We start from the raw sequence: 27,570 nt of genomic DNA on the forward strand, positions 1-27,570 counted from the left end.
TTTTTTGGCCCCCAAACAAAACCAACAATTGCATGACTCGTCCAGATCAGCCTTGCACCCTTGCACTGGACAACCCTTGCACTTGCCCTTTCTGAAGAGTTCAGTGACATGTTTACCTGTTCAAAAACATCAATAGGGTTTTGTGCGATATGGGACCTTTCAGCAGTACATCCCAAGATTCTTCAAACCCCAATATTTTTCAACGCTGTGCTTTACGATAGCGATGCAGTGGCAGGTCAAGGTGCAACGAGTGCCGACTGCCCCCGTCCCTCATCTCATCTGTCAGTCGCGCCCCCCCACCCCCCAATGAACAATAGCACGGCATGAACCGCGGCTCTGGAGGGGGATAAACAGCGCTCTAATCCCGCTCCTCTCTCTCCCTGCACTCAGCTCGGCCTCGTCGCTAAGCTGCACACAGGCCGGCCCGTACTTTGCTAATATGATTAGGCCCAAGTGGGCGGAAGCAGCAAGTCTGGCCCCAGAGTGAGGACAACCAAACCCAACACCAGTTTGAAACAGAGCGTGCTGCGCCTACGTTCGCTGCACGGCCAACGGCCCAAAGTGACAAAACCCAGACGTGATCAGCAACATTCGCAAAGATCAGCGCCATTTAAAAATAGAGGGAAAACAGGCCATCTGCCTCTTAACATAGTGAAGCAGGGAGGATTTAATCCAGATTATGGCCGAGGCAAAATGTTGTGTGCGTGCGCGCGTGTGTGTGTGTGTGCGAGGACGCGTACGTGTTTGTTGCCTGTCATCAGTGTGTCCTTGGCTCAATAGTCAAGCAGCAGGTTAGCGACAGAGCTACCAGTGGATTGGAGAGGGGAAAAAACCCATACGAAGGACGAAGCGAGTGGCAGCAGCAGCAGCAGCAGCTTTTTATTCACGAAAGGAAAAGAAACCCAACAAGCTAGAGGCAGAAGATGGCTTTCCTGATCAAGAGCATGATAGGGAACCCCCTGTCTGGACTGGGTCTCGGCGGCGGAGACGATAAGGAAGAGGAGGCCACCCCCTCCGATCCCGCCAAGGCAGCGGGGATGACACGGGAGGAGTACGAGGAGTACCAGAAGCAGCTGGTGGAGGAGAAGTAAGTAGGAAAGAGTGTGAAAAGGTGGCGGGGGGCCCGTCGACGGGGCCTGCAGAATGTGAAGTCGGAGCTTGTTGAGATGTTTTGAAAGCCACATCGCAGCCACTCGCTGTTTACTCCTCAATTGTTGTGCACCACACTTTACTTCACTTACTCCCCCCCCAAAAAAAAACAAGATTAAAATTTGCGACGGCGATGAGTTTACAGTCTGAGAGCTGCGTGGCAGAGCTGCACCTTGTTGTCTGAAGGTCACAGCAGCAGGATCTCCATGTTGAATCTTTATGTCTTCTATTGTTTATCCTCCTTTCTCAAAAATTCTGCCATGGAAACCTCCAGCGTGGCTAAAGGTCACGCTGGACCTGGATTGATAATCTCCGATAATCTGTTATCAGCTTTTTTGCATCATATGCAATGTTTTTCCCAGGAGACGGCGAGGGACGTCGAGGGAGGAATTGCAAGATGGCAGCTTGTTGCTACGCCATAGAAAATGATAAAATATTCAAACTAAAACTGTACAAAAGAAACGGAGTAGAAAGAATTCTGCAATCCTATTCGACACGCCTTGTCACTCAAAGACATACATGTACTAGAAGTAATAATTTGTTACTGTTCTGTACTCACTGTACATTACTATTACGTCGTGCATTTTTTTTTTTTGGACAATGGATGACTACTGATTGGTTTTCGTGTCTGTTGTGGTTGCTGTGTTGTTTTTTAGAAGTTAAAGAAGTAGAAGCTGAAATATTGTAAAATTTACTCTGCCCATCCATAACCTAAAGGGTGTTTTTTTTTTTAATATACAAACATCATGGATATGGACTTTTGTGGAACAGCATAGATTTTTGGAGTTTCTGGCAGATCTAGTTATCCTGCATTATGTAACAAGATTAATCCAGACTCCTCTTTTGCTCGTGTTCGGGCCGATGACACTCACTCGTTATGACAAACACAACTTTTGTGGCACTTGTGGAATATCTTTGCTGTCTCAGTCATACATTTACTGATTTTACGAAAGTACAAGAGATTCCCGTGTCTCCAAATAATCTCCTCGGTCACAAACAGGTTACAGATTACAAATCTACAGAGGGTTAATTGTTTGTTTGTTGATTCACTACACATCAGGTTGCGGCGTCTTTGGATAATTGCAAATCTGCTCAAGTCAGTCTGGTCTAATAATCCCATTTTTAATTGGCTGTGGAGACGTACAAGCGTCTCGCCTTGAGAAAATAGGAATGCAGAGATACAAAGTGCAGAGGCCAAATATTGGAATTGAATCTAACAATTTTCCAGTGCGATACACAAGCCTGAACTGAACTGAAGATTACGGAATGAAAAATGATTGAGGCGATTATGGAGCAAAATGTTACGATTTTGTAAGAAAGACACATTTCAAACCATGACGCAGTACAAAAACAAGCACTGCCATTCTGGCACATTGCAGTGGCATAAACTGCTTTTGGAGTCATTGTTTAAATGTATAAACCACTCAAGGTGTAAAACCTGATTGTGCTGTGCTGCTTTGATGATGAACAGTGTGACTGTTGTGAGACAGTCTATGAGGAGCACGGTAGAGTCACGGTAGAGTCCACAGCCCGGCTGAGCCAGTAGCAGTGAAAACATTTCAAATCCAAACTACAAAAACCCCTCAGCTGTTAATACACCAACAAGTAGCAACTTTACAAGGTTGTTTAAGCTGGTATCATTTTGTTATCATTAGAAAACTGAAAAGGAAAATAAAAACAATGTTATTATTCAGGATGTTATTGATATCGCAATTTTTTTTATTCCAGGATGGAGAGGGATGCAGATTTCTTGCACAAGAAAGCAGAGAGGGCAACGCTGCGTGTCTGCCTCAGAGAAAAGTACCGCCTTCCAAAGGTACATTTCATTCAACACTACATTGGCTGTCATAGCAAGAATAACTCACTGAAAAACATATTATCTCAAGTTAGTTTCAGTGCTTTTTCTCACTCAATCAACCTACAACTTTTATTTTTAAAGTGCAAAAATCCTCTACGGAAAACAAATCAGTAGATGAATATAGCAGCGAGGTATTTTAAGGGTCATGCTGCCATTAAAGGTTACATTTGTTTGCAATTTCATTATTAACTAAACATATCTAGCATAATACAGCTGCTGGTATTAATGTGTTGGATTAAGAAACAATTGAGAGAATTGTTTCGACACAATTTTATGCAATCCAGGTTAAAATTTTAAATCCATCCAATTTGAAGCCATCTGGTTCTCTTGTCATTTAAAGCTTAACTGTCTACTCAAAATTCCAATAAGTAATGTGAATACAAACTCATTTAGCATACTTTAATATAAGTAATTCCTCTGACATCTAATTGGAGGATACAATTTATAGTTGCAATGTGAATGTAATAATTTTAAAGTATGTTTTGATAGCATTTTGAAAGCATTACAACAATATTAATAAAACTATATAATAATATATACAATATATAATAATATTTTGGAAGTACAACTGCCTGCTTTCAATTAAGTTAGAGGATGCAAGAACTCTAATTTAGTTCCCACTGCAAGCTGTATCAGAATTTTAATCACCACTGTGACTCATCATCACCAGTCCATGTTAAAAGGATTAAACGTGTCGTCTGACCGCGGCTAGAGCCACTTCCTGACAGAGTTTTAAAAGGGTTGGACGACAGCAGGCAGAGGCGCTGCCAGTAGATTAGTGAGAAAGGTGGAGACATTAGCCCGTGTGTCCGGTGTTGCGCCGCGAGTCTTACGGAGGCTGTCCCAGCGAACAGGCTTTCAGGAAGAAACATCTCCTGTAGTCCACGCAAACTGAGAGAAAAGGCAGCTAAAGAGCCGCTAAAGAGAAATTAGCCTCGATGGCGGGAGCACAGAAGGTACGTTGGGATTTTTATTGTCTTTGAGTGGAATCTAATCCTGTAAATTAATCTTGTGGCGAGAAAAAACAAAAACAAAGACAAAAACCTTTTCTTGCTGTGAGCTTCTAAGGTGAAAGCTTTTCTGACACTTTGATTTATCTGAAAGAAGTGGCGGCCTTGACAGCTGGAAGCGTCTCGACGGTCGCGCACAATGCACAACATTGTTCATTTTTGCCACCTTAGATAATGGATGCGTATCTTTTCTCTCTTCTGTTTTTGAACTGAACCCACACACATAGGATGACCAAGACAATGGCAGGTGGCTACATATAAATCTAATTATTTCCCACAAATTATGTTTTTCGTCGCCTTGAGAAAGAGGAAAAAACACAATGGCGTGACGTGCGCAAAGTGAAAAATAATTGGATTTCTGACAACAATGAGGCACCTAAAGGGATCCTGCTGCGTTTGAAACAATAATAGGCTCACAATGAATATGAGAGAGAATGTGAATTAATATTTTCCCTTCTTTCCTTTGGCGCTAGCTACAGGCCTGAGGAAGAAAGGAAGTTAGCCCAAAGGAATTAGAGTCCCGTGCGACGCAATCGAAGATATTTTTAGATTATCACTGGGATCCGGTGAGGAAAGGCTAAAGCGAAGCTGAGATAATCCCACAGATTGACGGCTAAAACAACCACAGTTTCCGTGTCCATTCTACAAAAATAAGCCATTGGTCTGATTTTGTTTGTTAGGACGCTTTTACTTCTTAATCAGAAAAAAAACAAAATAGTTGAAAAACACAGTGAGCAGCTTGGAATGTGGCTACCTGGTGGTGGATTAAAATTGATCCTGGAGCTTTGTCCCTGATCCAACAAAGATCAGCAGTCAGGGTTGGAGTACGTACAGTGAGTCAAGGCAGATTCAATATACTATATAGTGAATAAACAGTGCGGCAAACACACGTGGGGTAATCCAGGTTTGGTTTTGTTTGAGCTGTTTGAGTTGGTCTGAAGCATAGCAGCCTGCATGGCACAGCATAGTGCGGAAAGCAGGCCCATGGCAGATTAGTTAATCCTGTAAATTGGCCTCTAGGTTGTTTATGTCCGCAGCTGCTCAGTGCCACAAATATACAATAAGAAAACAAATTTGGCAGGTGAAGCAAACCAGTCTGAGGCATTGAGTTGGTCGAAATCTGCATCTTCCAGACTCGAAAAAATCGGACACCCTTGACTGTGGAGAAGTAGAACAATACTAAAATGCATTCTGACCGTGTGGCTGCCGTCCCGCAGAGCGAGCAGGACGAGAACATGATCGAGATGGCCGGCGACGACGTGGACGTGCCCGAGGAGCTGCTGAAGATGGTGGACGAAGACGCCACGGAGGAGGAGGGCAAGGACTCCATCTTGGGCCAGTTTCAGAACTTGCAGAACATGGACGCGGACCAGCTGAAGGAGAAGGCCTCGGCCACCATCACCGAGCTGAAGAGCAAAGCGGAGGAGAAGTGCTCCGTCATGTGAGGTGCGGGAGGGACGACCAGCGTTGGTTTTGTGGGTCGGAGCGTTCGTTTACGCCGCTTCAGTTACGAGCGCTAAGGAAAAAGGAGAAAAAGAAAAAAAAAAGATTGACGTGAAGCCACTGAACAGGTTTCCATGCCACCTTGTAACTAAATTATTATGATGAAATGTTGTTTGTTTTGAATTATTCCCCCCCACCCCCACCAAATAAAGAATAATGTCTAAGTAAAGAGGCCATTATGTAAAACCTAATATTCCCAGTGGCAAAATGAGACATTTAAAGGCCCAGCAGGTTAAGTTTAGAGGCATCTATGAAACGCAGATGTGCATTTTCATATTTCAATAAGAAGCCAACTCATAAGTAGGTGGTGGTATTTCTCCTCTGCAGATCTACAGTTGAGCAGAACATGCATTTAACTGTGACATCCCAGCTGGTGTCACAAAGACGTGGGATCAAGTGGGACAGGAGAAAATGAGGATTAACATGAACATTCTTTGCAATCTGCAGTCATGCCATTAAATCTTATTTAACTGGGCCGTTAAGTGTCTCGAGCAAATTAGATGAGAGAACCTGAAGTCTTGCTGACGAGACAAAAAAAAAAAACAACATGATTCCAGTTTGAAAAAAAAAAAAAAAAAATCGATCTTGTCTGAGTGTCTGAACTTTCCTCTTGGTTTGCTTGTTGTTTTAGACTTTTTTTGTATGTGGTGTTTGACATTATCATTATTAGAGGCATTTTTTTGTGTTTGTTATTACAAAGAAGATGATCTTTACGAGTCTTGACGCGTCGGGTTTACCTTGAATTTGTCCACAGTCATTTTAATCGCAATAAAACGGCCGATCCTAAAAGATCTGAATTCTGCAGAATTGCACAAACCACAATGTTGAAATATCGTGATGCATTTAAGTGATGAGAAAAAGAACATGTACATAAATGCTGCTGACATACATGAAGGCTAAAAAAAGCAACAGAAATCTATTGTTTAAATAAAGATGTATATTGAATACATTGTGTGCGTATTTTGAAATGTGTGTGTCTGCATGTCTGCCAACAAGCAAAAACCTCTAGAGTTCCATGTTTGAAAGAGGACAAAGACAAGGTGGTCTCAGAAGGTGGCGCCAGCACATGGTTAAGAGAGGTATAAGTGAGCATTTTGTGACATCAAAAAGGGGAAATTAGTTTAGAGATACATTCAATGGTTGAAAAACATTTTAAGTAAATTTCTTTAATAATAATTAAAAAAAAAAAAATCCAATTTGATTAAATCCACTGAGGTTCTCATAATGATCAAATACAGACATTCTTTCATTTCAAATTATTCCAGTGAATCCAATCCGCCCCAATCAGGACCCATGCGGAGAATACGGGAAGAAAAGGTCTTAATTTAATTGGGCATTATCCAAACACTTGTTGGAGACGATTAGGGCAGAACGAGGGGGGCTGGCAGGAACCATTTCCAACGTTTGGAGTTTCACATGGAAGCCAAGTTCGAACGGCTGCGGATTTATAAAGTCTGGAGATTACAGTAATAGGATCAGCAGACCCAAGGTTGTCAGCCTGTGGCCCCGCCTCCTTTTCCTCTCTCTCTCCCTCTCTCTCTCTCTGGTTTCATCTGTCTCTCCTCCGAAAAGACTACATTAGAGCAAACTGCAATTAGAGAGATTTTCTTCTTTTCTGATGCAAGTGAAGACTGAGTCCATTATAGTTTCAGCACTTTTTGGTCAGTGACTTTTTCCCTCAAAATCCCAAATAGAAAATTTAAAAATCTAGAAAAGGAACATTTGAAGTATACAAATCTCATGTGTAGTCCATTCCATAAATAAATATACAAAAAGTCAGCAGATTTATTCCTGCTAGTTTAGCCACTTAGCAAAATCTTATTGCTGAAAAGGGGGAAATGAATGCAACTGTCACAGGCTTTTGTCACAACTCAGAAGATGCTGATTGTTTAAAATGCCTCAGATAGACAGAGTTTGATGAGACATGAGACTTTGGACTTGAAATGTCTGTGATCCTGCAGCTGCTTTAGTTACATGGTTTGATTCATATTTCTGACCTCATTTGACGGCCGGCAGTCAGCAGAAACTCTGAGCTGTGGAGCAGCCGAGCAGAAGATAATCTGGCCCATCTAGATGAGCGAAACGCAGGCGAGCTGTGACTGCACCTTCATCATATGGAAAACCAGGTAAATCCTTCTCTGTCAAAGACAAAAACAGAGCTAAGAAGAAATACCAACTTTTTTTTCTTTAGAATTCATCCTTATGTAGATCATAAATTAGGATTATGACATCACAACTCTATAATCTTGAATTTAAATTAACTTCAGGTTGATATTTTGTCTGTCTGTCGTAAGAAAAACTTCTTGTCTCTATCACCTCTCTAAATGGGTGGCTTTTTTCCACCAATTCCAGAGGAGTCTGTGTGAATAGGATGTTCAAGGCTAAGCACAGAACTATGGAGAGTCTCAGGATTGTTGACAATAAAACCAAAGCCAGCCAAAGTGGATAAAAAAAAATATCCTCAACAATAAAAGCACGCAGACACAACAATGTTTTAGTTCCATTTAGATCTATCTATCTATCTATATCTACCGCCTCTTCCGGTGCTAATTAAAAGTTAGCTCAGTTAGCATCTCCTCCGCACACCCCCACCTCGCCTCCTCTTTCAGGGCATACAAAGGATAAAGTCACCTCCTGTAATTAGGAAAAGCTAAATAGTTTTAGGGGTTTTAACTCTTTTGAGTAAAATAATGTAATCCCCTTAAGAGGGATTACCACACTGCTGTCAATCTTTGTTTGCCGTTAAGTGGTTATAGTCCGAATTTGTTGTTGTTAGGGCTTTGTCACCCTGTGACACCTAGAGGAAACTGGACGAAGGAACTTCCCCTAAAATCTGGTTTATGGCTTAATATAACTTGATGTAATCTATTCATAATGAGCCTTTGGGAGATTATTCATCCACTTGTTCAATTTAGTCAACATACACATGGAGTTGGGCGATCAATTTCCCGCCATTTTTGGCCAAAATCGTTTCCTGGCTGAAAGTGATTCAGTTTGGCAACAATGTCTTTGATTAAATATTAAGCTGTCATCTGGCAATCTGTGTCCTGACCAGAAATCTTGTAATTATGATTTTGTTGTACCTTAATCTGCGAGGCCTAATCTTCCTTCTCCTCTTTCTTTTCCTCACCCCATCCTTCCTCCCTCCCTCCATCAATCCCTCCATCCAAAGACTGACATGAACATGACATCTGGAGGAGTGGAAAGATGGTTTTAAGATTTATGTAAGTCGGTTTAGAGTCCGCGCCGCTGACTGGCGCACTGTGGACAGAGGAAGAGGAGGAGAGGAGAGGAGAGGAGCGCGCGGAGTTACACCCCTCCCCACGCCCTTAAATCCGGGGGTTGAAAATCCAACGGGACGTCCCCTCTGTGACGTGAGGCGGGGGGTGCCACACGAGCGCGGTTGGGTCGGAGGTGGGGTAGGCGGGGGTCTTACAACAGGCTCTACTTTATAAGCCCGCTCTGAAGATGCTCCACCACACACGAGCAGGACGCGCAAGTTTCCCAACAACCCGCAGGCGTCCCGTTTAAAATCAAATACTTTCACAAAGGCAGGTGCATAAAAGAAATTGGAGCTACAGCGTCAAAGAAAAGTTTTGACCTGCGTCCGCTTATTTTTCTTTAGGTTCAATATCGTTCATTATTATTATTTTTTTTTTGGAGAGACGTCTCACCGACCAATGTGGCTCCTCGGATCCGCCTCGCAGGTCATGATGATGGACGAGCGCCTGTCTCCCTCTGCGCGCTCCATCCAGGGAGCCGCCGACAACCCGTCCACCATCCACAGCATCGAGGCCATCCTGGGCTTCAAGGAGGACGCCGTCTTCCACAAGGCCACCTCCTACGGCGTGACGGACAAGCCCATGCAGGTCAAAGACGCCGAGCGGAACGTGATCGTGGCGCCGGCGAAGAAAAGTCGCTCCGCGGAAACTTTTGACGGTAAGTTGAGACTTCTGATGTTCGTCTAGTAGTCGTTACAGGCAATTTGTTTTTGTTTTTTTTTAGCACGTCGTTAACTTCTAACAAAATATAATAAAATAGAAATCCAACGATCTAAATATTTACCAAGAAAAACACTGCGTTTCTTAATTTAAAGTCAGGCAGACACTTTTTTTTATTAGCGCAGATGTAAACGAAACTCGAAATAACGCGACAGTGACTCTCTCAACTTGACGAGAACTTTTAATTCATGTCCTGTTTGGTTTTTGTTTTTTTTTTCCTTGTTACCTCTCATCTCCAACAGGTGCGTGTTGCGCCAACAGCGCCGCGGACGCGTCGCTGTGCCCGGACTCCCCGGACAGGGACGCCAAGCTGTCGGACGACGAGAACCCCAAGAAGAAGCACCGCCGCAACAGGACCACCTTCACCACCTTCCAGCTCCACGAGCTGGAGAGAGCCTTCGAGAAGTCCCACTACCCGGACGTGTACAGCCGGGAGGAGCTGGCGCTCAAGGTGAACCTGCCGGAAGTCCGAGTGCAGGTAGGAAAACCGTCTAAAAATTAAAAAGTAAAAAAGTAAAATAATCAGAAGAATCCCTCAGCTGCGAGTGAATGCCGTATGCAAAACATTTTTTTTTTTTTCACGAGAAACCTACAGATCGAAAATATAGAAAGGCAATAAAACAAATAAAATCAGGATTTCGATTTAGAGAACAGGGCTTTTTCAATCAAAGTGGCCCTGAGTGCTCTTTAACATTCATCTAATGTATACTTTAATATTTTTATGCAGTCTGCTGCTGCGGGGGAAAAAACCTAAATAAATTGTTTTAAGACGGTGCAGAATTTCTTTCAGAATTGATGTGCCAGAGCTTGAACACCCACGAAACAAGTTTTGAAAATCAGCTGATGTCTCTTTCTTCTCTTATTTTTATTTATTATTGCGCAAAAATTCAAAGCACTGAAAGCATAAACATATATTTCTCTGTTAGTCTCAAGCTTTTTTTAAAAAACAAACAAAAAAACAAACAAACAAAAAAACAACATTATATCCATCTATAATTACACGGATTGTACAAAAAAAATACTTTACTTTTATCTCCAAGTGTTTTTCATCTTCCTCCTGCTTCATGGATTTGTTGGCCAGCTTGAAGCTTCTCTATCTCAGTGGTGGTGCACTGTTAAAAAAAATATTCAGAGCGACAATGTGAATCTAAAATCCACCTCCTCCCTTTTATTGCAGGTGTGGTTCCAGAACCGTCGAGCTAAGTGGCGTCGCCAGGAGAAGCTGGAGGTCAGCTCCATCAAGGTGCAGGACGCCACCTCCACCTCCTCCTTGCTCTCCTTCGGCCGCTCTCCCACCGTCTCCCTGGGCTCCGGCCTGCAGCTGGACCCCTGGCTCTCGGCCCCCATCACCACCTCCGCCTCCCTGCAGTCCCTGCCGGGCTTCATCGCCGGCTCCCAGGGCCTGCCGACCACCTTCACCCCTTCCCCGCCTCCGGCCATCCCGTCGTCCCTGCCCGCCTCTTTCCTCAACTCCCCGGCGCTGGGACACGGCCCTCACCTGCCCCATATGGGCTCAATGTGCCCGCCGGCCTCCATGTACCAGTGCGCGGCTGATCCCAGGAACTCCAGTATCGCTTCTCTGAGGATGAAGGCCAAGGAACATATTCAGTCGATTGGGAAGACGTGGTGATACTGCGGAGAAGGACGGTGGACACTGCACTCTTTTGGAAAAACACTTGACTCTTCCTCCTGCTGATGGGATTTTTTTTCTTAAAGGAGGAAAATCTACAGCTGATGTCCGGGAATAACAAAAAAAATGTTTTATAAATTTAAGAATGGAAGGTTTGCCATTTTGTAGGTATTTTTTTTTTATCAATGTTTTCTTCAGCAACCTCTATCAAGAAACAGACAAGAGGAATCAAAAACAAGTGGAGAAATACTGCATTTTTTTTTTTTTTTTACACATTACAAATGTCTATAAAAACACGTTTGTTCAACTCCATTTAGTAAAGGTTTCTAACCTGCATTTAAAATGCTAAAAGGGAGACTTTGTTTAACAACCTGAAAAAAATAGGACCTTTCCTCCTGGTCTGCTGGGCAGGTTTTCCTCATGTTTTCTGCATCTCATGTTTCACCTCCCATCACTTTTTTTTCCATCATTATGTTGCCAATACAGTGACGTCTATCAGTAATTATTTTTTAACATTTGTTAATTTCCTCCAGCCTTGAGTTTTTTTCCCTCCCGAGTTTCTTTGTTATTTTTGATCATTTCGAAAGATTTATCGCCTGTGAATATTTTCTTAATAAACTTTGCAGAACAGCAGCTGGTTGTATTTTTTTTTGTTTGTTTGTTTTTGGGAGGGTGGGTTGTGTTTAAGAGAGATGAGAATTAAATATTTATATTTCTAAAAACAAAAAAAAGGTCAGCAGATAGATGCAGATAATAAAAAACCAAGTGGATCAATTTGAGACATTGTCCAGATGGGAAAAAAATACATTTTAACTTGGGAAATGCAACTTAAAAGTGCTTGCACAGCACATTGTTGCAACAACTACTACTCTGGATGAAATCACTAATGAATCGCGTTTACTTTAAAGGAGCAATGACACAAAAAGGGTGTGCTTTGAGGAAGCAACTTAAACTCCCAGACTTCCTCCCTGTGTTTACACAGTTCATCAGCCCACTTGTTTCCTTTTCTTTTGCTCTTGTAAACTTTATCCTATTCACTGCCAGGATTAAACACGAATGACGGGGTGAAAGTAGCTTGTACCTGTATTGTCCACCACTGTAGCCCAATCGTCCATGACAAATAAGGAGAAGGGGCTGAAGGGGCTTTTATTTGGCTTGACAGGAAGAAGAAAATCATGTGTGTAGGCAAAAAGTTTTAATTAATTTCTATTGTTCACACCTACTTAGAGCTACTAAAAGTCCAGCACAGTCCTGCTTTTACTTTAGTTCATCTATTCAGATGAAAAGTGACATAATCAAAGACATGCTTCTGACTATATTGCTATGGATAATCTATTGCCTTCTCTTATTCCGATTAAAAGCGACTTGACATGCTGCACCTGACGACAGCCTGATCCGAATGTAACTGGCAACCATGCACACAATGAACGTGGATACGGTGCGCCCTCTGGTGGTACAGACGGTCAACTTTTAAACTAAGGTTGCCTGAGTTTGAGGACACGTGACACGTGATGTGCAAAGCATGAATAGTTATCCACAATTCTTGTTACCACAACTTGACATTTATTCATCATTCTTTAAGCCATTACATAATATGCCTACAAGCCATATGGTGCATCATATGCAAATATAAGACTTAAAAGATATTATTAAAAGAAAGAAAAACACTTTTTGGGTGTTCAGTGCACTCATTTGGCAAATATAAAGAAAACACATGTGAACACAGGTGATAGTATCTCTAGTACTTCTGAGAAGGTCCATCTTGCGTTCAGCCAGAGTCCTTTTGCATTTTTAAAGCCAACAGCAGAAGCTGTGACATCTGCAAAACGGAAATGCATTTTAAAAACAGGGCACACATATTTTCACCGCTGAAACAAGAAGATGTTGCATGAACAGACTGACCTCTCTGAGATATTTGTCCCTCTCCTCTTCTCTCCAGCTGGTGCGCTGCCAGTGCAGCCAGTCTGCAGGTCCTGCCATCACCTCCTGATGGTTCTTCTGCAGCATCAGAGCCTTCAACAGGCCCTGGTACTGGTCCAGCTCTGCGGCTACACTCTGGTCTGAAGGTGTGAGGTCGTCGCTGCTCACCTCCAGCTTCTCGGACAGCCTCTCGATGCTCTTTTTCCCCATCAAATGACCTGGAAAGGTTGGAGATGAATAAATCCAAATAACTGGGCGTAAACGTTGATGCAAAGGTGCAATTTAAGTGTTTTTGCTTCTCTCTTTTTTTTTGGGGGGGGGGGGGGGGGGTTGATTTGCAACCAACGCAAACAAACTGAACGTTCCTACTTTACTGAATGTGGTTCCTAGTTTTTTGAGAATTCAATGGACTACTATTTAAAGCAGTAGCTTCAGATACTACTGTATCAAACTTATAACAGAAAATAAGAACATTTTAATGCTCAAAGAGCAACTTATGGTCAGAGTTCCCTTTCATGCATTGAGCTCTATGTTTAGAATCATGTAACATCTTCAAAAAATACGACAGATCCCTCAAATTGACGCTCTAAATTATATGTATGTATATATTTTTTCTTACCTGACTATATGTATAAAAAATTTCTTACCTACAGCCCAGTGGTTGCCGCGCGGATACATCTTTCCCTTGGCAGCTGCGGGACTCTGGGAGCAGGACACGGTGTAGGACGCCATAGCCAGAACAATGAAAAGTGACCACAGCGGTCTGCAGCCGCAGCAGTGGCGTGCGCACAGTGCGCGCATGTTGTTGGCGAGGACGAAAGTCAGAGGGTCACAGTGCTATCTGCAAAACTTAAAGAAAGTGCTGCATAGTCACCGGTCTGCTGCTGCACCCGGGCGCAGTGGAAGGAGCTCCGAGTGGCGGACTTTGCAGGAATGACGAAAGTTGAGCGTCGCGTCTGATTCCAGCTGTGCGTCAGCGGCTCATTTTTAACCGTGCCAGTGGTGCCGAGGGGAAGAGATTGACGGCGACAAATTATTACCCATAGCCTGTAATTATTGCCGCTCCCAATGGGCTAATGTTTGTTCGGTGATTGCGCAGATATTGTGGGAGGAGTCGGCGTCACTTCACGGTGACGGACCGAACAGCCAGATGTAAAAGGATGAAGTGGTGCAAAAGTTAGCAAGTTTAAAGGTCTTGTATGGTAAGTAGTAGTAGCAGTAATGATGTTTGTTTGGTTTTTTTGTGTTTTTGTGTTTTTTTGTTTTTTGTTTTTGTTTTGTTTTTTTTGGGGGGGGGGGTTTAGTCACAATTAAACTAGTCTCAAGGTGCACCTTTCCTGTGCACACTTTGAAATTGTGCTATTGTTCTCTCACGAGGAGATAAAACAACATGGAAAGATGATACTTGGAGATCATTAACTCAACAAGAAGCTCTGTCACCTAACTTACTGGAAAATTAAAACTGATAAATATATGGATGTACTCATTAAAAACAATCACTCACTCATCACTCATTCCAAATGAATGAGTGATGATTGCTACATTTAAAAACAGAGGGAAAAATGACAGAAATGAAAAAAACAAAACAATACTAACTGCTAAACACGAGTGTTTTAAACACAAAGACACAAAGAGCAAAGACATCTGCATGAATTCTGCAGAGAGTATTGGCAGGTCTTATGTTGGATTAAGAGAAAACCCAGAGACAGATATGGAGTTCACAAAGGTGCGTCAAGTTTTGCATTGAAAAGGTTGGATGTTGTTTCCTCCGTTTATGATCAGCCTGTTCCCCAGCAAACACATCCCGACAGGACTTTGGAGGATATCAAACTCGCAACACAGCGCACCCTCATCTACGGATGACCTTAACAGAGCCGGATGAGTCGCCTGTGGTCGCAGGGCAGCATCAAGCAGCGCTGTGCCAACAGTAGTAGTTGTAGATCTGCTTCTAATGCGAACCAGCAAGGGTTCCTGATCACATTGCAAGGGAACGTCTGGAAGCATTACGTTTTTCGTTGCTATAAAAAGTCTCACGGAGGGTTTATTTTATTTTATTATTTTTTTGTACATGTTGTAGCTGTTTCATACTTAAGGATAAAACATATCCAAAAGCCACCTTATCATTTGCTATTACATCTCCAGAAACGTCGGAAATGCGGCTGTGTCCTTTAGAAAAATACTAAATTGTTTAGCTGAATAAAAAGGATCAACATAATAAACATCTAGATAAATACTTAGTGTATAGAAGCATGCAAGTACGTAGAAAGTGTAGTAGGAAGTACGCCTGAACAAAAGAACAAAATAAAATGACACAAAGTACAAAACAGATACGTAAACATTAAAAAAAAAAAACATGTCAAGTTTCATCCTTTTATATGACAGTCTGTCATATATTACAATTCTATTTATTTTTCATTGTTTTAACGCTCGTTCAACATTTGTCCAGCAGATGGCACTATTGCACAGATACCGCGTTGAAGCCTTTTTAGTTTCTTTTTTCTTTTTTTAAAGGAAGCATTTGTTCTACCAAAGCGTTCATGCGCATTTTCGAATCTACACTCCATCAATCTGTAGACATACGTGTGCATACATGTAATTAGATCGCAACTACCGCTATATTCGGTGCTTTCTCCATATTTGCAACGCAACTGAAGGAAGCTGCAGCATGTCCAGTCCTGACAGAACTTTAATTTTAGCCTTGAGGTTTTTCCTTTCACACTATTCATCCTTTTTTAAACGGCACACGATACATTATGTCCTGTGATGCGGTTGTCATTAGTCATTATACGACATTTACGAATAATAAAAGCCATTTAAAGTAAGAGTGTCAGTCAATGGGAAGGCATGAATTAAAAAGAACAGTTTTCTACCATTATGAGCCCTCTGTCACTTTTTCTTTAAGTCATCTGGCATCTGTCTCATCAAGAAAGAAAAAAGTAGCGACTGGGGCTTTACAGATTTCTTTTTTCCATTTCCATTAGTTCACGAGCTTTAATTGTAACAGATCGTACAGAGAGGGAAAATATTGGTTGCGTTTTGGTCAGGTGGCTTTGACACAGAATGTAAAGAAATGGAAAATCTGAGGACAAGTGATCGAACGGACGAAACAATGTTTGGACTTTATTTATTTTTTTCAAATGCCTTGCTTTTATTTGCGTAACCATCTGGCATTATCACTAAAATTCCTTAAAAGAATTGTCCACAAAGAAAACCAACCACTGCCAGACTTCCGTTTTGTTTCTTTAATTTGTCAGAGTAAAAATTTGGTCATCTGAAACCACCGTGTAATGATTCCTGCAAGGCATCTGCCATCATGTCATTAACACAAGGGACATAAAAAAAATTATTAGGAAATGTTGCAGATTTTATACGGTCACCAATATGTGGTTTTGTCAAGAGTTCAGTAAAAGATTGAAGCAATCTGAGCCAGGATTTATATCTACAATGTACGTAGGGAATGAAGCTGCACCAAATCCCCCCTTTCTGCTGCTCACAGCCACCGTGGAGGCTGACAGTGTGACGTCATGTGACCGTGTCTCTTTAGCGGGGTGTGTAGCGCAGCGGCAACCTCAGCCTCCTCCCCTCCTCTGCACTGAATCAATCACACTGTGGAGGCAGGAGGCACCGAGAGGGCCTTTTTCTTTCAATAATAATGCACACATACAATTCCAACGACCACAGTCCTCCTGTTTAGGGAACGTGCTTGTGTTTGTCTGTCGCCCAAACCTGGCACAGGCCATCATGTGGAAGGCTGATCAGATTACACAGGGCCGCCAGACGTATCAGAGGCTGGCAGCAGGCCATAAAGAGACGGCCTCGTTCGGCTGAGAGCTCTTGCTCCACCTTCCCCACTTCCCCAGGTAGGTTCTGGAATGCTTGATTTCCGTCCTTCTTGACGTTCATGTGGTTTCATCATGTCATTTTATGAATCCCCCGATTTTTCTTTTCTCCATCTGCATGTAGTTACCTAACTAACCGGATCTCAGCTTTAATGACCGTGCTTGAATTTGTGAACAGTCATTGTTTTTGTTTGGGTGATAAGATTCTTTTATTATGTGTATTATATGCGGGTGTATATCTGCACTGCCGTTCTTTTAGATGCTTAAAAAAAAAAAGCCACGGGACTAGCTGACCTTTGTATAAACAGCATATAAATGGATAATGGGCCTAAGTGGAGGTCTCTGTTGTTAAATATATGTTACTGAACAGACTGAGTTTCAGGGACATTCTCTGCGTGATTATACGTGGGTGCACAAAGGAGAAAGGCCTGACACACATGTCTCGAAGCCCTTATTGTGTTCCTCTGCAGCCCGTTTCCTCTCGGTCCTCTCAGTCTCCCCCACCTCCCTCTGTCTTCCCTCCTCTTTCTCTGCACCAGCTGCTGCTACTGCTGCTGCTTGTGCTGCTCCGGAGCCAGAGAGAGGAGATTCCCCCTCACCACCTCCTCCACCACCGCCACAACCACCACCTCCTTGCACAAGGAAGAGACAAAAGGCCTGATCGCCTGCTGAACACTGCCCCCTTCCCTCCATCCATGCCTTCACGCACGTCTGAAGTGGTGGAGGAGGTGGTGGTGGTGGCCGCGATGGGAGGATCCGAGGCCCGGACTGGGACTAAATTCTAGGACTGACCTAGTGAAGGAGAGTGGGCAGAGGGGGAGGGGAGGAAGGGGTGGGGGAAGATGGGGACTGGAGTGGCTGAGGGCTGAATGAAGGCAGGTGCTGAGGCCTCGACAGGAAGACTTTTTTTTCTTCCCTCGTCCAGGTGGGAAAAAAATCTAATGAGGGTATGGCACATTTACGGCTATAAAAATATATATATATATCTGTGCATGGACGTGCATGTTTATGTTTGTCTGATCATTTGCGGTCAGGAGTGGCGCGTGTGTTTGATGGGAATCTCGGGAGAAGAGGGGCACAAATGGCCACATCAGACTGTCCGTGTGTTGCTGTTTTTATTTTGCGGAGTGTAGTGCTGAGGTTATTTGATTCGATTTTTTGTGCAGAGGAGGTACTGATGGGTATGTTAGCAGGCAGGCCAAGGAGCAGGATTTGACTTCTACTAAATATTTTTTATATATTTTAAATGTTCATTTATTATTGTTATTACTCTGTGCACGTGAAGATCATTAATCTGTTCTTGCCATGATATTGAATTACTGAACCCGAATTGCCTTTCAACTGTGTTTCGGTGCCAAGCTAAGCACTGTCTTTGTGAACAGTGTTCGTATTTTCCTGCAATAACTGCCACCATGCTATCAGATCGTCCTTAACGCATTCATTATCATTGCTTATTATCTTTAAATAAGGTGTCACTAGCCACTGAACCTACAATTCAAGTGGTGAAAAAACAAACCTTGCAGCGATGTCTAGGAGGAGGTGGGGACGGCTCTGCTGCCTGTGTGTATCTCTGAGGCCGTGCTGCAGCGCAAGAGCTTTATGCCGGCTGACCGGAACCGGCTGAAACCAGTTTGAGGCAGACGGAGGTCTTACAGGAACAATACCATCTCTGTGCTCTACGGAGGGAAAGAGATAGCCCACGCTGCACCATGGTAGCCCCTCGCAGCTCCGTCCTTGGCCACCGTGGCAAAAAAAAAAAAAAAAAAAGAGCAGCTCCGGGCTGCTTCGCTGCCGGCGAGCTGGGAGTCGTCGTGCTACAGAGTTGCTGCTTCCATGGAGGGAGGAAGGAGGAGGGAGAGGGGGCTGAGAGATTTGGGAAGGGACGAGGGCAGGGGGACGTGGCTGGCTGGGCGTCTGTGAATCTGCAGCCTGGAGCCTACACGCACGCACACACACAAACACAGCATAATGTATCTGTCTGTTTGCATGTTTGTGTGCGGCTGGAGGGGCAGGGAATGACTGAGGACGATGCAAACTGGGACCGGCAGCACTCAGCAGATCCCTGGATGTAATCTGACCCTGCATTTTGGGCCTCTGGCTGCTTGGGGAGACCCAAGACGTTTTTTTTGTTTTGGTTTTTTTCCCCCTCCCCTTCTCCCAGCCAGGGTGGGGTGGATGGCGGCTTGTGGGTTAGGAGTGTTGTGACTGTGTCCCCTTGCAGGATGGAAGGAAGGAGAGACAGAAGGTTTGTCTAGTGGCTGCATGCTGAGGGACAAAGGCACGAGGGTGAGGAGCGACTGATTCACTTGCATGTTTCCCTCATTGTTGATTTGCAGGCGTTGCCGAGGTGGTGGCAGTCTGTCACACTGTGTGAGAGGATACCGCGGTGTGATGACGCATGTCTATTAAAGTACTCGCGTGGAAAACGGTTCTGGGTTGTTCATTTCTCTTATTTTTTTTACTCTTTACCTTCATGCACTCTCTATGTCATGCTGCTGTGGCTATCATGGCTGTGACCAGCGTTTCTTTCCACCAGGCCTCTCCCTCTCTTCTGCAACGGCCATTTTTTTCCCCCCTCAGTGCAGTCTACTATCGCCTGCTCTCTCCCCTCCCATTCCACATCTCCATCCGTCTGTCAAATCTTTTTTCAACCTCATTTTCAACATTTTTTTGGGGTTCATCCAGTCCTGGTTTGGGATGAAAATGTTGCTCTTTTAAACCTAATGCGACAGAAGAAGGGGGTCTGCTCATCTGCTTGCCATACACGTGGATCAAAGAGCAGCACTGCATTTACTGCACAGTTCACACAAAGCAAAGCGGCTTCAAGGCTGTGCCTTTTGTCCCCAAAACCCAGACTACATACAGATTACATTGCAGTATCATCATATTTTGGTTTTCTTGCGTCAAAAAATATACCTGTTTGTGGCACAAAGTTTTATTTCCAACTGAAAGAAAGTCCATCACAATAAATTAGTTATCAAATACGGGGACTTAATACCAGTGCTTCTTTATTCATTTTTGTGATTAATATATTTCTAGTTTTTTAATCACGCTAACCATGTGTTTGTATTTTACATTTCATTCAGACCAGGTATTATTTGTAAAAAAAAATTATATTTACCATGACTTTATTTTTTTTGGCAACAAGCGTTTAAAGTAAGCCAAATGTCACATCTCCCCTACTCGTAGAGCGACATGCAATCTTATGTTTGCAACCGAAACAGATAGAGAGAGCATCACACTGCAAGTTGGCTAAAGCATAAATACGAGATATTTACAAACAATAATGAGAAATAATACTTAAAGGTTCTATGACCGTGGCAAATGCTTCTGGTTTTAAAGACTTAGGTGTCTTGATAGTCTCAAACCTTTGAACACCATGATTCTGTATTGGAGGGTCACCCAGGTAGTGTAGCATGTGAAGACTGGTAAACTTAGTGGTAAAAACAGGTACTGCAGAAAAATCTGCAGCAATCACAATCAGGGTTTTCAAAATACCTCACTAACTGAATGACTAATTGTTGTTTTCATTCATGTGTGTTTCCCAGCTGATCTCTGTCAGAAGAGACACAGGACCATGGGAGATATGAAGACACCAGACTTTGACGACCTGTTGGCAGCTTTTGACATCCCTGATATGGTGGACCCTAAAGCTGCTATCGAATCGGGCCACCATGATGATCAGCTGAAACATTCCAGTGCTGCGGTGGCAACCAATAATGACGACGCACAGAGCTCTTCCACGTTGCACGACGTTGGCGTCAGCGTCATTGTCAAGAACATTCGGAATATGGAAAGTGGTTATCACGACGAAACCCTTTTAGACAGGAATGGACATTATGAAAGCCTTCAGCAAACCCATTCCTTTGGCACAGGCAATGGACTCCAGAATGGCCTTGGGAATGCATTATCAGCAGGTAATCCTTACAACAGGAACAGATGGAGAGCTCCAAGAGAGGAAAGGCAACTGATTAACAACCAACTGACTGTATTTAATCAGTTCAGCCCCATTTCAAGCGCAGAAGAGTTTGAGGACGATGAGAAAATTGAAGTTAATGACCCTGTGGACAAGCAGGGCGGTCAATCAATCAAGCCCACTGCTAAAAGAGGGGATCAGAACTCGAAAACATTTGAACCTATAGGACGTGGAAAAATGATTCACGTAAATGGAGGTAAAAAATCTGACCACATCAAAGCCAACAAGAAAAGTGTGGACGAATGCAAGTCAAAAAAACCTCCCAATTCGGCCTCCCCCAAACGAAGAACTGTTCTTAAGTCTGATCATCAGGAGTGTCAAGATGCAGGAGAGTCATCAGGGCCTGTCAATTACATGTCCATGTCTCCAATCAAGACAAAGTCTTCAGAGAAACTGTCATCTTGTATTGCTGCCATTGCAGCCCTTAGTGCCAAAAAAGTTAGTGCTACAGATTTGAGTAACTTGGGTAATCCCATTACACAGAAGGAATCCCTGCAGTTTGACAACAATTCTGGAACTCAAGCAAAGCCACACGAACAGGAGTCTGCCCTGGAGTTTGCAAAAAGGCTGCTTACAAGACAACCGGAGAGTCCCATGAGTGTCAACAGCGAAAGTAGCAGCAATGGTTCCCCAAGCTCAAGCACAGACGCCAATCAAGTGATCCCAAAAGTCAGGATAAAAACAATCAAGACATCATCTGGTCAGATAAAGCGTATGGTCACAAGGGTCCTTCCGGAGTTTGATTCCGAGGGTCAAAAGTGGAAAGTGGAGAATAGTCCATCTATTGTGTCCAACGATGCAATTTTCTCATCCCCCACAAAGCATTCCCTGCCAACCACAGTTGTAGCCACAGCTGGGGGACCCTCAATCGAAATAACCAGACAAATGACTATCAAACCTGTGGCCACAGCTTTCCTGCCCGTTTCAGCAGTCAAGACAGCCGGGTCCCAAATCATCAACCTGAAGCTGGCTAATAACACCACCGTCAAGGCAACCGTCATTCCAGCGGCATCAGTGCAAAACGCCAGCAGTGCTATTTTAAAAGCAGCTAACGCCATGCAGCAGAAGACAGTCATGGTGCCGGCCTCCAGTCTGGCCAATGCTAAACTCGTGCCAAAGGCTGTTCACCTCAGTAACCTCAATCTAATTCCTCAGAGTGTATCTTCGGCTGTCTGCGAACTTCAAAAGGCCCTCTCCAAGGCCAAACTATCGCAATCACAAGTGAAACAGAAGGCAATTCTCTCTGGCAGGGCCTCGAAGAAAGTCTCCAGGGTTCAAGTGTTCACAAGTCCTCAAAGCTCTGTTGTAGATGCCTTCAACAAAGTGCTAAGTAGCATAAACCCTGTTCCTGTGTATGTTCCAAATCTCTCTCCACCCACCTCGGCCTGTATCTCTCTGCCCTCACATGGCTACAAGTGCCTGGAGTGCGGAGACTCATTTGCTCTTGAGAAGAGCCTGACACAACATTATGAACGTCGCAGTGTGCGGATCGAGGTCACTTGCAACCACTGTGCCAAAAGCCTTGTCTTCTTCAATAAATGCAGCCTCTTGTCTCATGCAAGGGGGCACAAGGACAAGGGCGTTGTCATGCAGTGCTCACATCTGATTCTAAAGCCAATCCCCACAGATCAGATGATACCCACATCACCGCCATCTGGCTTGCCCAGCAACATTGGCGCCACCTATGTCAACCAAGTGCAAGTATCTTCGAGTCAAGTACCAGGCAGGGTTTCTGCCAATGGCTCTCAGACTGCAATGATTTCATCTCCATGCAGCGGCGCTCGTGCTGCAGCCATGCCATTGGACGAGGATGCATCAAAGCTCTCCAGGAACAATGTGAAGTGCATGGAATGTAATGAAATGTTCCAGGATGACAGCTCCCTTGCAATGCACTATCAGAAGGCATCAGAATCTAATGAGCAGGTGTGTGCAAAATGCCGTCATGTTTTTTACCGACATCTATACATAATCACAGATCTGCAGAGACCCAAATGCGCACTTGAGTTTTTAAAGTAGAATTTTGTGTAACAGGAAAAACAATGAAATCCCATGACATGCTTTGTAGTGCCATGACCAAACATAACTGGTGACTTTTTCAATTACCACCTTTGCGTCCCTGCAGAAATCATGTGCCAGCTGCCAAATGCTCCTCCCAAATCAGTGCAGCTTCCTATCACACCAGCGAACCCACCAGCACAAGCCTCCATACATCTGCCCAGAGTGTGGCGCCAGCAGCCGTTCCATACAATTCCAGTCACACATCACCAAGAACTGCCTGCATTACAGCCGTAGGTTCGGCTATCGGTCAGTCTACCAGAAACTGAATTTTCAGTTTGACTCTTTGCTTTAGATTTTTCTTAAACTTAAACAGATTTCCTCCCACTATTTCTCTCTTTCTAGCTGTGTCCATTGCAGTCTGATCTTCCCTGAAGTTGCAGTTCTAAAATCCCACATCCAGAGCACTCACTGTGAGATCTTTTTCAAATGCTCTCTCTGCCCCATGGCCTTCAAGTCTGCACCAGGGACACAATCTCACGTGCACACACAGCATCAAGGAATGAAGGCAGGAGACCCCAAGTAGGTCTTCAGTGAAAGCAGAGTTGAAAAAAAAATGCTTTGGTTACACTGTGTATTCAGATGACGATACAACTATTAAATATTAATGGCAAATCATATAACCAACCCCCATTTCTGTGCAAACTTGACAGCACACCTGGGCAGCTTAATGCCCATGGCCAATTCATTTTCTTCAGGAAAATCACATTTGTGACCTCAGCAGTGGCAAGATTTGAGATTTTAGTCACAGTGGTTTATCATGGATTTGCCTTTCTTTTTTTCCATGACAACCTTCCACTGACCTATACAAAACCGTGACCATCGTCATCCACATCATTGACGATGCAGGTGCTCAGGAGCAGGTGTTGTCATACCACAGGGTTGATTAAGTCTTCTGTGTCTCGAACTAAAATATATATATATTAATATAGTAAATTAGCAAATATAAGACAATATGTTAAAAATGTACTCAGCTTTAATATCTGGCATGAAATCTATCTGCAAGGTAACAAAAGGAACTCTCTAAACACTACCCTCAAGTTTTGGGATTTCCTTTTGTGAAAACTCATATGACCTGCAATCTTTAAAAAAGATATTTTTTCTATATTTCAGGTTGATCTACAAATGCTCCATGTGTGATACCGTGTTCACGTTGCAGTCCCTGCTCAACACACACTTTGACCAACATGTTATTAATCACAAAGTCTCTGTGTTCAAATGTCCGGACTGTTCGACACTCTACGCACAGAAACAGCTCATGCTAGATCATATTAAGGTAGGCATGACAAGAGATGCTGTACTACTTAATAGACATTGGACGTCTTGACTATGCTCTTAATTTAAGTTGCTTCACGTCAAGCTGTGTAAATGAATATGAATGTCTGACACAGTTTTATAAGACTGAGGTTTTCCAAACTCTGAGTCCTAATTCGGCCTGTGTGAAACTTGCCAGGCCATCCATGGAACCCTGAAGACCATCGAAGGTCCACCAAATCTGGGCGTCAACCTCCCTCTCAGCACCAAACCCACACACTCTAACAGCAGCAACAGTGGAAGTCTTGTAAATAACAAAAAGGATACAGAGAACGATCAAGTCAAGGGGCAAAAGAAACATTCACCTCCACCACTCAAGAAAACAAAGCCCTCAGGAGACCTCAAGAGTCCTCCAGGCTCAGGATACACGTGTGGCGAATGTAGCAACGTCTTCAACTCAAAGGAGGCCTTTGTTGCACACATGCGGTGCGAACACAGCAAGGTGAATGTTTGCACATGATGTGTGTACAGTATCTAGAAGCTATGGTTTTGACTGCATCAACACGGATTAAATTCTATGCTCTCTTTTTTGCATGACAGATACTAAAGAAACACCCATGTCGACAGTGTGACAAATCGTTCGGCTCCCCACATAGTTTGTGTCGACACAACCGGCTAAAGCATAAAGGACTCAGGAAGGTCTACACCTGTCCGTGAGTATGGTTTTGAGGATGAAGAATGGGGGCAGACATAGTACATCACAAGTAGTACAAAAATGTGCTTGTGCTCCACCATGGTATTCATACCAAGGGTCCATAGTCTGTATTTTCAGCTTGTTTTGCTCTGACAGGCACTGCCCCACACTCGGTCAGCCGTTCACGCGGAGAGTGCTGCTGGATCAGCACATTCAGATGATGCATGGCATCAGGGACCAAGATGGAAAGAACACAAACTCTGACCAGTCGGAGGCTTCTGATGACAAGAAAAGGGTACAATTGTACAGCAGCCACGTCGACATGTCGCAGTTCTATTTTTTTCTAACTGATTCCTTCCTATATTTTTAGACTCTCAGTCCAAAACGAAAAACCGAAGAAGACGAAGGGTCTCCAGGTTTGAACTCCCCTGACTCACACCTGCTAAAGAGGCTCAAGGTGAACATCCTTAAAGTTCACAAATGCGGCGTCTGCGGCTTCACCACAGAGGACGTTCCAGCTTTCCATCAGCACATTCCTCAGCACAGGTCTGACGGCTCGTCCCGCCAGTGCCAGCAGTGCGGCCTGTGCTACACTTCCCACCGCTCGCTAGCCCGTCACCTCTTTATCGTCCACCGGCTGAAGGAACCGCAGGGACTGGGCCGGTACAACGGACGCGGCAAAGACGAGGATGAGAACCAGAGGGAGAACCAGCTGGATGCTGCAGATGAAAATGATGACGGGACACCAAACACCAAGTGCAAAGTCTGTGGCAAGTTATTTGAGACTGAGGGAAACCTCAACACTCACATGAGGACCCATGGGATGGCATTCATAAAGGCAAAAAGACTGAGCGCAGCCGAGAAGTAAGCAGAACAGCACCTGTTCAGTCCAACCATTCCATTTTGTTTTGAAATTATAGAGTTTATTATATTATCTGAGACGACATCAGTACCCAGACTGTGCCACACACATGATGTACATAACGCAGTGTATGAACATATGTAGGCGGTATACAAATATGTAAGATACTGTACGTCCAAGTCACTTTTGCGTCTTCAGGTAAACTGAAACTAAGATTTTGTACAAGCATATGTTTCTAGATGCATTTAATAGACAATAGATTTTTTTTTTTTTTTACTGAAGAACATTTTATTTTAAAAACTTTTCCATTGTTGATGTCTCACTAGGATGTAGACAAATATATATATCTATATTTGTAATATGATTAATGCTCATACTGTGACAATGTTTAAAAATGTCAATGCTGCTGCTTATGTCCAATGAATGTCTGCAGGTCAAACTATACATACCACTGCATACAACTGCTGCCTGAAATAAATTAGAATTCAGAATACAATTTAACATGCTTAGTTCATGTTTCTTTACTCTGGACACCATGTTATAAATTCTAAAATGGCCGAACACTAGATCTTCCTGAAATGTTTCGACAATCAGACAGAACAAAGCTTAATTTGTCAAGCAAAACTGAATGGATGAGTGGATGAGACGTAAAAAGATGCAGTTTTGGCTTTTTTATTATACTTTCAAACACTGGATCTCATTAATGACTTGTGCGGTGGTTAGTTGGCCTTAAGTAAAAGCTACAATTAAAGTTCAAAGGCAGGACAAAAAAAAAAATTGAGAAAACTTGAGGAAATCATAATGAGAAACACGACGAATGTAAACCCACTAGGTTGACACTAAGTTGGCTGCTTCATATTTTTCACGTTGCTGACTGGGCAGAAAGCTGGTGAATATGAATTAGGATCTTTATGTCATGTCAAAACCTAAACTGGTAGGTTTTCTGCTTTGATGAGAATTAAAACATCCCATTGTGTAAAACCGCATGTGTGGAGCAGTCTGTGAGTCATTTGTTATATGTAGAATGTGTCTTGCTGCTGGTGATGCTGTTGTCTTGAGGACACCCTTGTCCTGCTTGTGTACAAAGTTGTTCTTTGTGTGTCAATATATGATACTAGAGATCTGATGCTCACTGCACAGAAGACATAATAATGTACTATTTACCATTGTCTAGTGCAAACTTTTTATTGTGCGAAATAACAGCTCCATAGTTATATTACAGCTGTTTTTATGAAAAAAGGTGTACAAATATTAATTCAGAAATTAGTTTTAAGTATTTTTTCTCATCTCATCAACTCCTAGTTCAAAAAATATGGCCCTATAAACCATGTTACCTTTATAATAAATACTGCAATTGGCTGCTGTCATTTTTCCACTTGGGATTGTTGTGCACAAGTCCGCACTCTAGTGGAGGAGCCTATTATATATGTATATAATAATTGTGTATATATATGTGTGTGTGTATATATATATATATATATATATATATATATATATATATATATATATATATATATATATATATATATATATATATATACATATATACATATATATATATATACATATTGTAGGGGAGGAAATATCTAGACACAAATAGTAATATCTCCCCAATACGTATACATAATACATAATAATTAATTTACTCTGACTCCATTTGATAATAATAACTTTACTTTTATATCTTGATTGAGAGAAAGACTTGATTAACAATTAAGAATATAGACTCAATAATAATAAAATTCTCGTGATCTGACATTAGTCTTCAGTTCAGGGATGGCTTCTATAAATTAACAAAACTATTCAGTTTGTTCATTAA

The 27,570-nt window shown here is 42.9% G+C and overlaps 4 protein-coding genes and 1 long non-coding RNA gene across 6 annotated transcripts; 3 read left to right on the top strand and 2 right to left on the bottom strand.

Annotated features, from left to right (window-relative positions):
- The first annotated feature begins 733 nt into the window (after positions 1–733).
- cplx4a (complexin 4a) lies at positions 734–6,459 on the top strand. Its single transcript, XM_076043669.1, has 3 exons — positions 734–1,087; positions 2,878–2,965; positions 5,235–6,459. Exons 1-3 carry the CDS (start codon positions 924–926, stop codon positions 5,460–5,462), a joined length of 480 nt encoding a protein of 159 aa, XP_075899784.1. The 5' UTR covers positions 734–923; the 3' UTR covers positions 5,463–6,459.
- Positions 6,460–7,396: 937 nt separating this feature from the next.
- Positions 7,397–9,883, bottom strand: LOC142899819 (uncharacterized). Its single transcript, XR_012928810.1, has 3 exons — positions 9,748–9,883; positions 9,195–9,361; positions 7,397–7,658 (listed from the first exon to the last, which is right to left on the bottom strand). It is a non-coding gene; the product is annotated as an uncharacterized LOC142899819 (long non-coding RNA).
- rx3 (retinal homeobox gene 3) lies at positions 9,167–11,426 on the top strand. Its single transcript, XM_076043660.1, has 3 exons — positions 9,167–9,459; positions 9,764–9,999; positions 10,699–11,426. The coding sequence occupies exons 1-3, from the start codon at positions 9,201–9,203 to the stop codon at positions 11,149–11,151; spliced, it is 948 nt and encodes a 315-aa protein (XP_075899775.1). The 5' UTR covers positions 9,167–9,200; the 3' UTR covers positions 11,152–11,426.
- Positions 11,427–12,697: 1,271 nt separating this feature from the next.
- grp (gastrin-releasing peptide) lies at positions 12,698–14,274 on the bottom strand. The gene is made up of 3 exons (XM_076043700.1): positions 13,719–14,274; positions 13,054–13,289; positions 12,698–12,970 (listed from the first exon to the last, which is right to left on the bottom strand). The coding sequence occupies exons 1-3, from the start codon at positions 13,870–13,872 to the stop codon at positions 12,920–12,922; spliced, it is 441 nt and encodes a 146-aa protein (XP_075899815.1). The 5' UTR covers positions 13,873–14,274; the 3' UTR covers positions 12,698–12,919.
- Positions 14,275–16,634: 2,360 nt separating this feature from the next.
- znf532 (zinc finger protein 532) lies at positions 16,635–26,737 on the top strand. 2 transcript variants are annotated; one of them, XM_076043701.1, is made up of 9 exons: positions 16,635–16,931; positions 20,459–22,809; positions 23,009–23,190; positions 23,287–23,463; positions 24,055–24,217; positions 24,395–24,697; positions 24,796–24,908; positions 25,046–25,184; positions 25,260–26,737. In XM_076043701.1, exons 2-9 carry the CDS (start codon positions 20,488–20,490, stop codon positions 25,755–25,757), a joined length of 3,897 nt encoding a protein of 1,298 aa, XP_075899816.1. In that variant the 5' UTR covers positions 16,635–16,931; positions 20,459–20,487; the 3' UTR covers positions 25,758–26,737. The 2 variants fall into 2 exon arrangements, with proteins under 2 accessions (XP_075899816.1, XP_075899817.1); XM_076043702.1 differs by lacking the exon at positions 16,635–16,931 and adding an exon at positions 18,058–19,196.
- Positions 26,738–27,570: the final 833 nt, after the last annotated feature.

This window comes from Nelusetta ayraudi, unplaced genomic scaffold (genome assembly GCF_046127955.1).
Source record: "Nelusetta ayraudi isolate G7.1 ecotype Tasmania unplaced genomic scaffold, CSIRO-AGI_Nayr_v1 ptg000076l, whole genome shotgun sequence".
Classification (NCBI taxonomy): domain Eukaryota; kingdom Metazoa; phylum Chordata; class Actinopteri; order Tetraodontiformes; family Monacanthidae; genus Nelusetta; species Nelusetta ayraudi.

Excerpts from the sequence above, each read along its gene's own strand:
- cplx4a (XM_076043669.1), top strand. The coding sequence starts at position 924 with ATGGCTTTCCTGATCAAGAGCATGATAGGGAACCCCCTGTCTGGACTG. Across the intron at positions 1,088-2,877 it reads AAGCAGCTGGTGGAGGAGAA|GATGGAGAGGGATGCAGATT; the intron begins GTAAGTAGGAAA and ends TTTTTATTCCAG. Across the intron at positions 2,966-5,234 it reads AAAAGTACCGCCTTCCAAAG|AGCGAGCAGGACGAGAACAT; the intron begins GTACATTTCATT and ends GCCGTCCCGCAG.
- rx3 (XM_076043660.1), top strand. The coding sequence starts at position 9,201 with ATGTGGCTCCTCGGATCCGCCTCGCAGGTCATGATGATGGACGAGCGC. Across the intron at positions 9,460-9,763 it reads CTCCGCGGAAACTTTTGACG|GTGCGTGTTGCGCCAACAGC; the intron begins GTAAGTTGAGAC and ends CATCTCCAACAG. Across the intron at positions 10,000-10,698 it reads TGCCGGAAGTCCGAGTGCAG|GTGTGGTTCCAGAACCGTCG; the intron begins GTAGGAAAACCG and ends CTTTTATTGCAG.
- grp (XM_076043700.1), bottom strand. The coding sequence starts at position 13,872 with ATGCGCGCACTGTGCGCACGCCACTGCTGCGGCTGCAGACCGCTGTGG. Across the intron at positions 13,290-13,718 it reads CGGCAACCACTGGGCTGTAG|GTCATTTGATGGGGAAAAAG; the intron begins GTAAGAAATTTT and ends CAACCTTTCCAG. Across the intron at positions 12,971-13,053 it reads GGGACAAATATCTCAGAGAG|ATGTCACAGCTTCTGCTGTT; the intron begins GTCAGTCTGTTC and ends TCCGTTTTGCAG.
- znf532 (XM_076043701.1), top strand. The coding sequence starts at position 20,488 with ATGGGAGATATGAAGACACCAGACTTTGACGACCTGTTGGCAGCTTTT. Across the intron at positions 22,810-23,008 it reads CATCAGAATCTAATGAGCAG|AAATCATGTGCCAGCTGCCA; the intron begins GTGTGTGCAAAA and ends GCGTCCCTGCAG. Across the intron at positions 23,191-23,286 it reads AGCCGTAGGTTCGGCTATCG|CTGTGTCCATTGCAGTCTGA; the intron begins GTCAGTCTACCA and ends CTCTCTTTCTAG.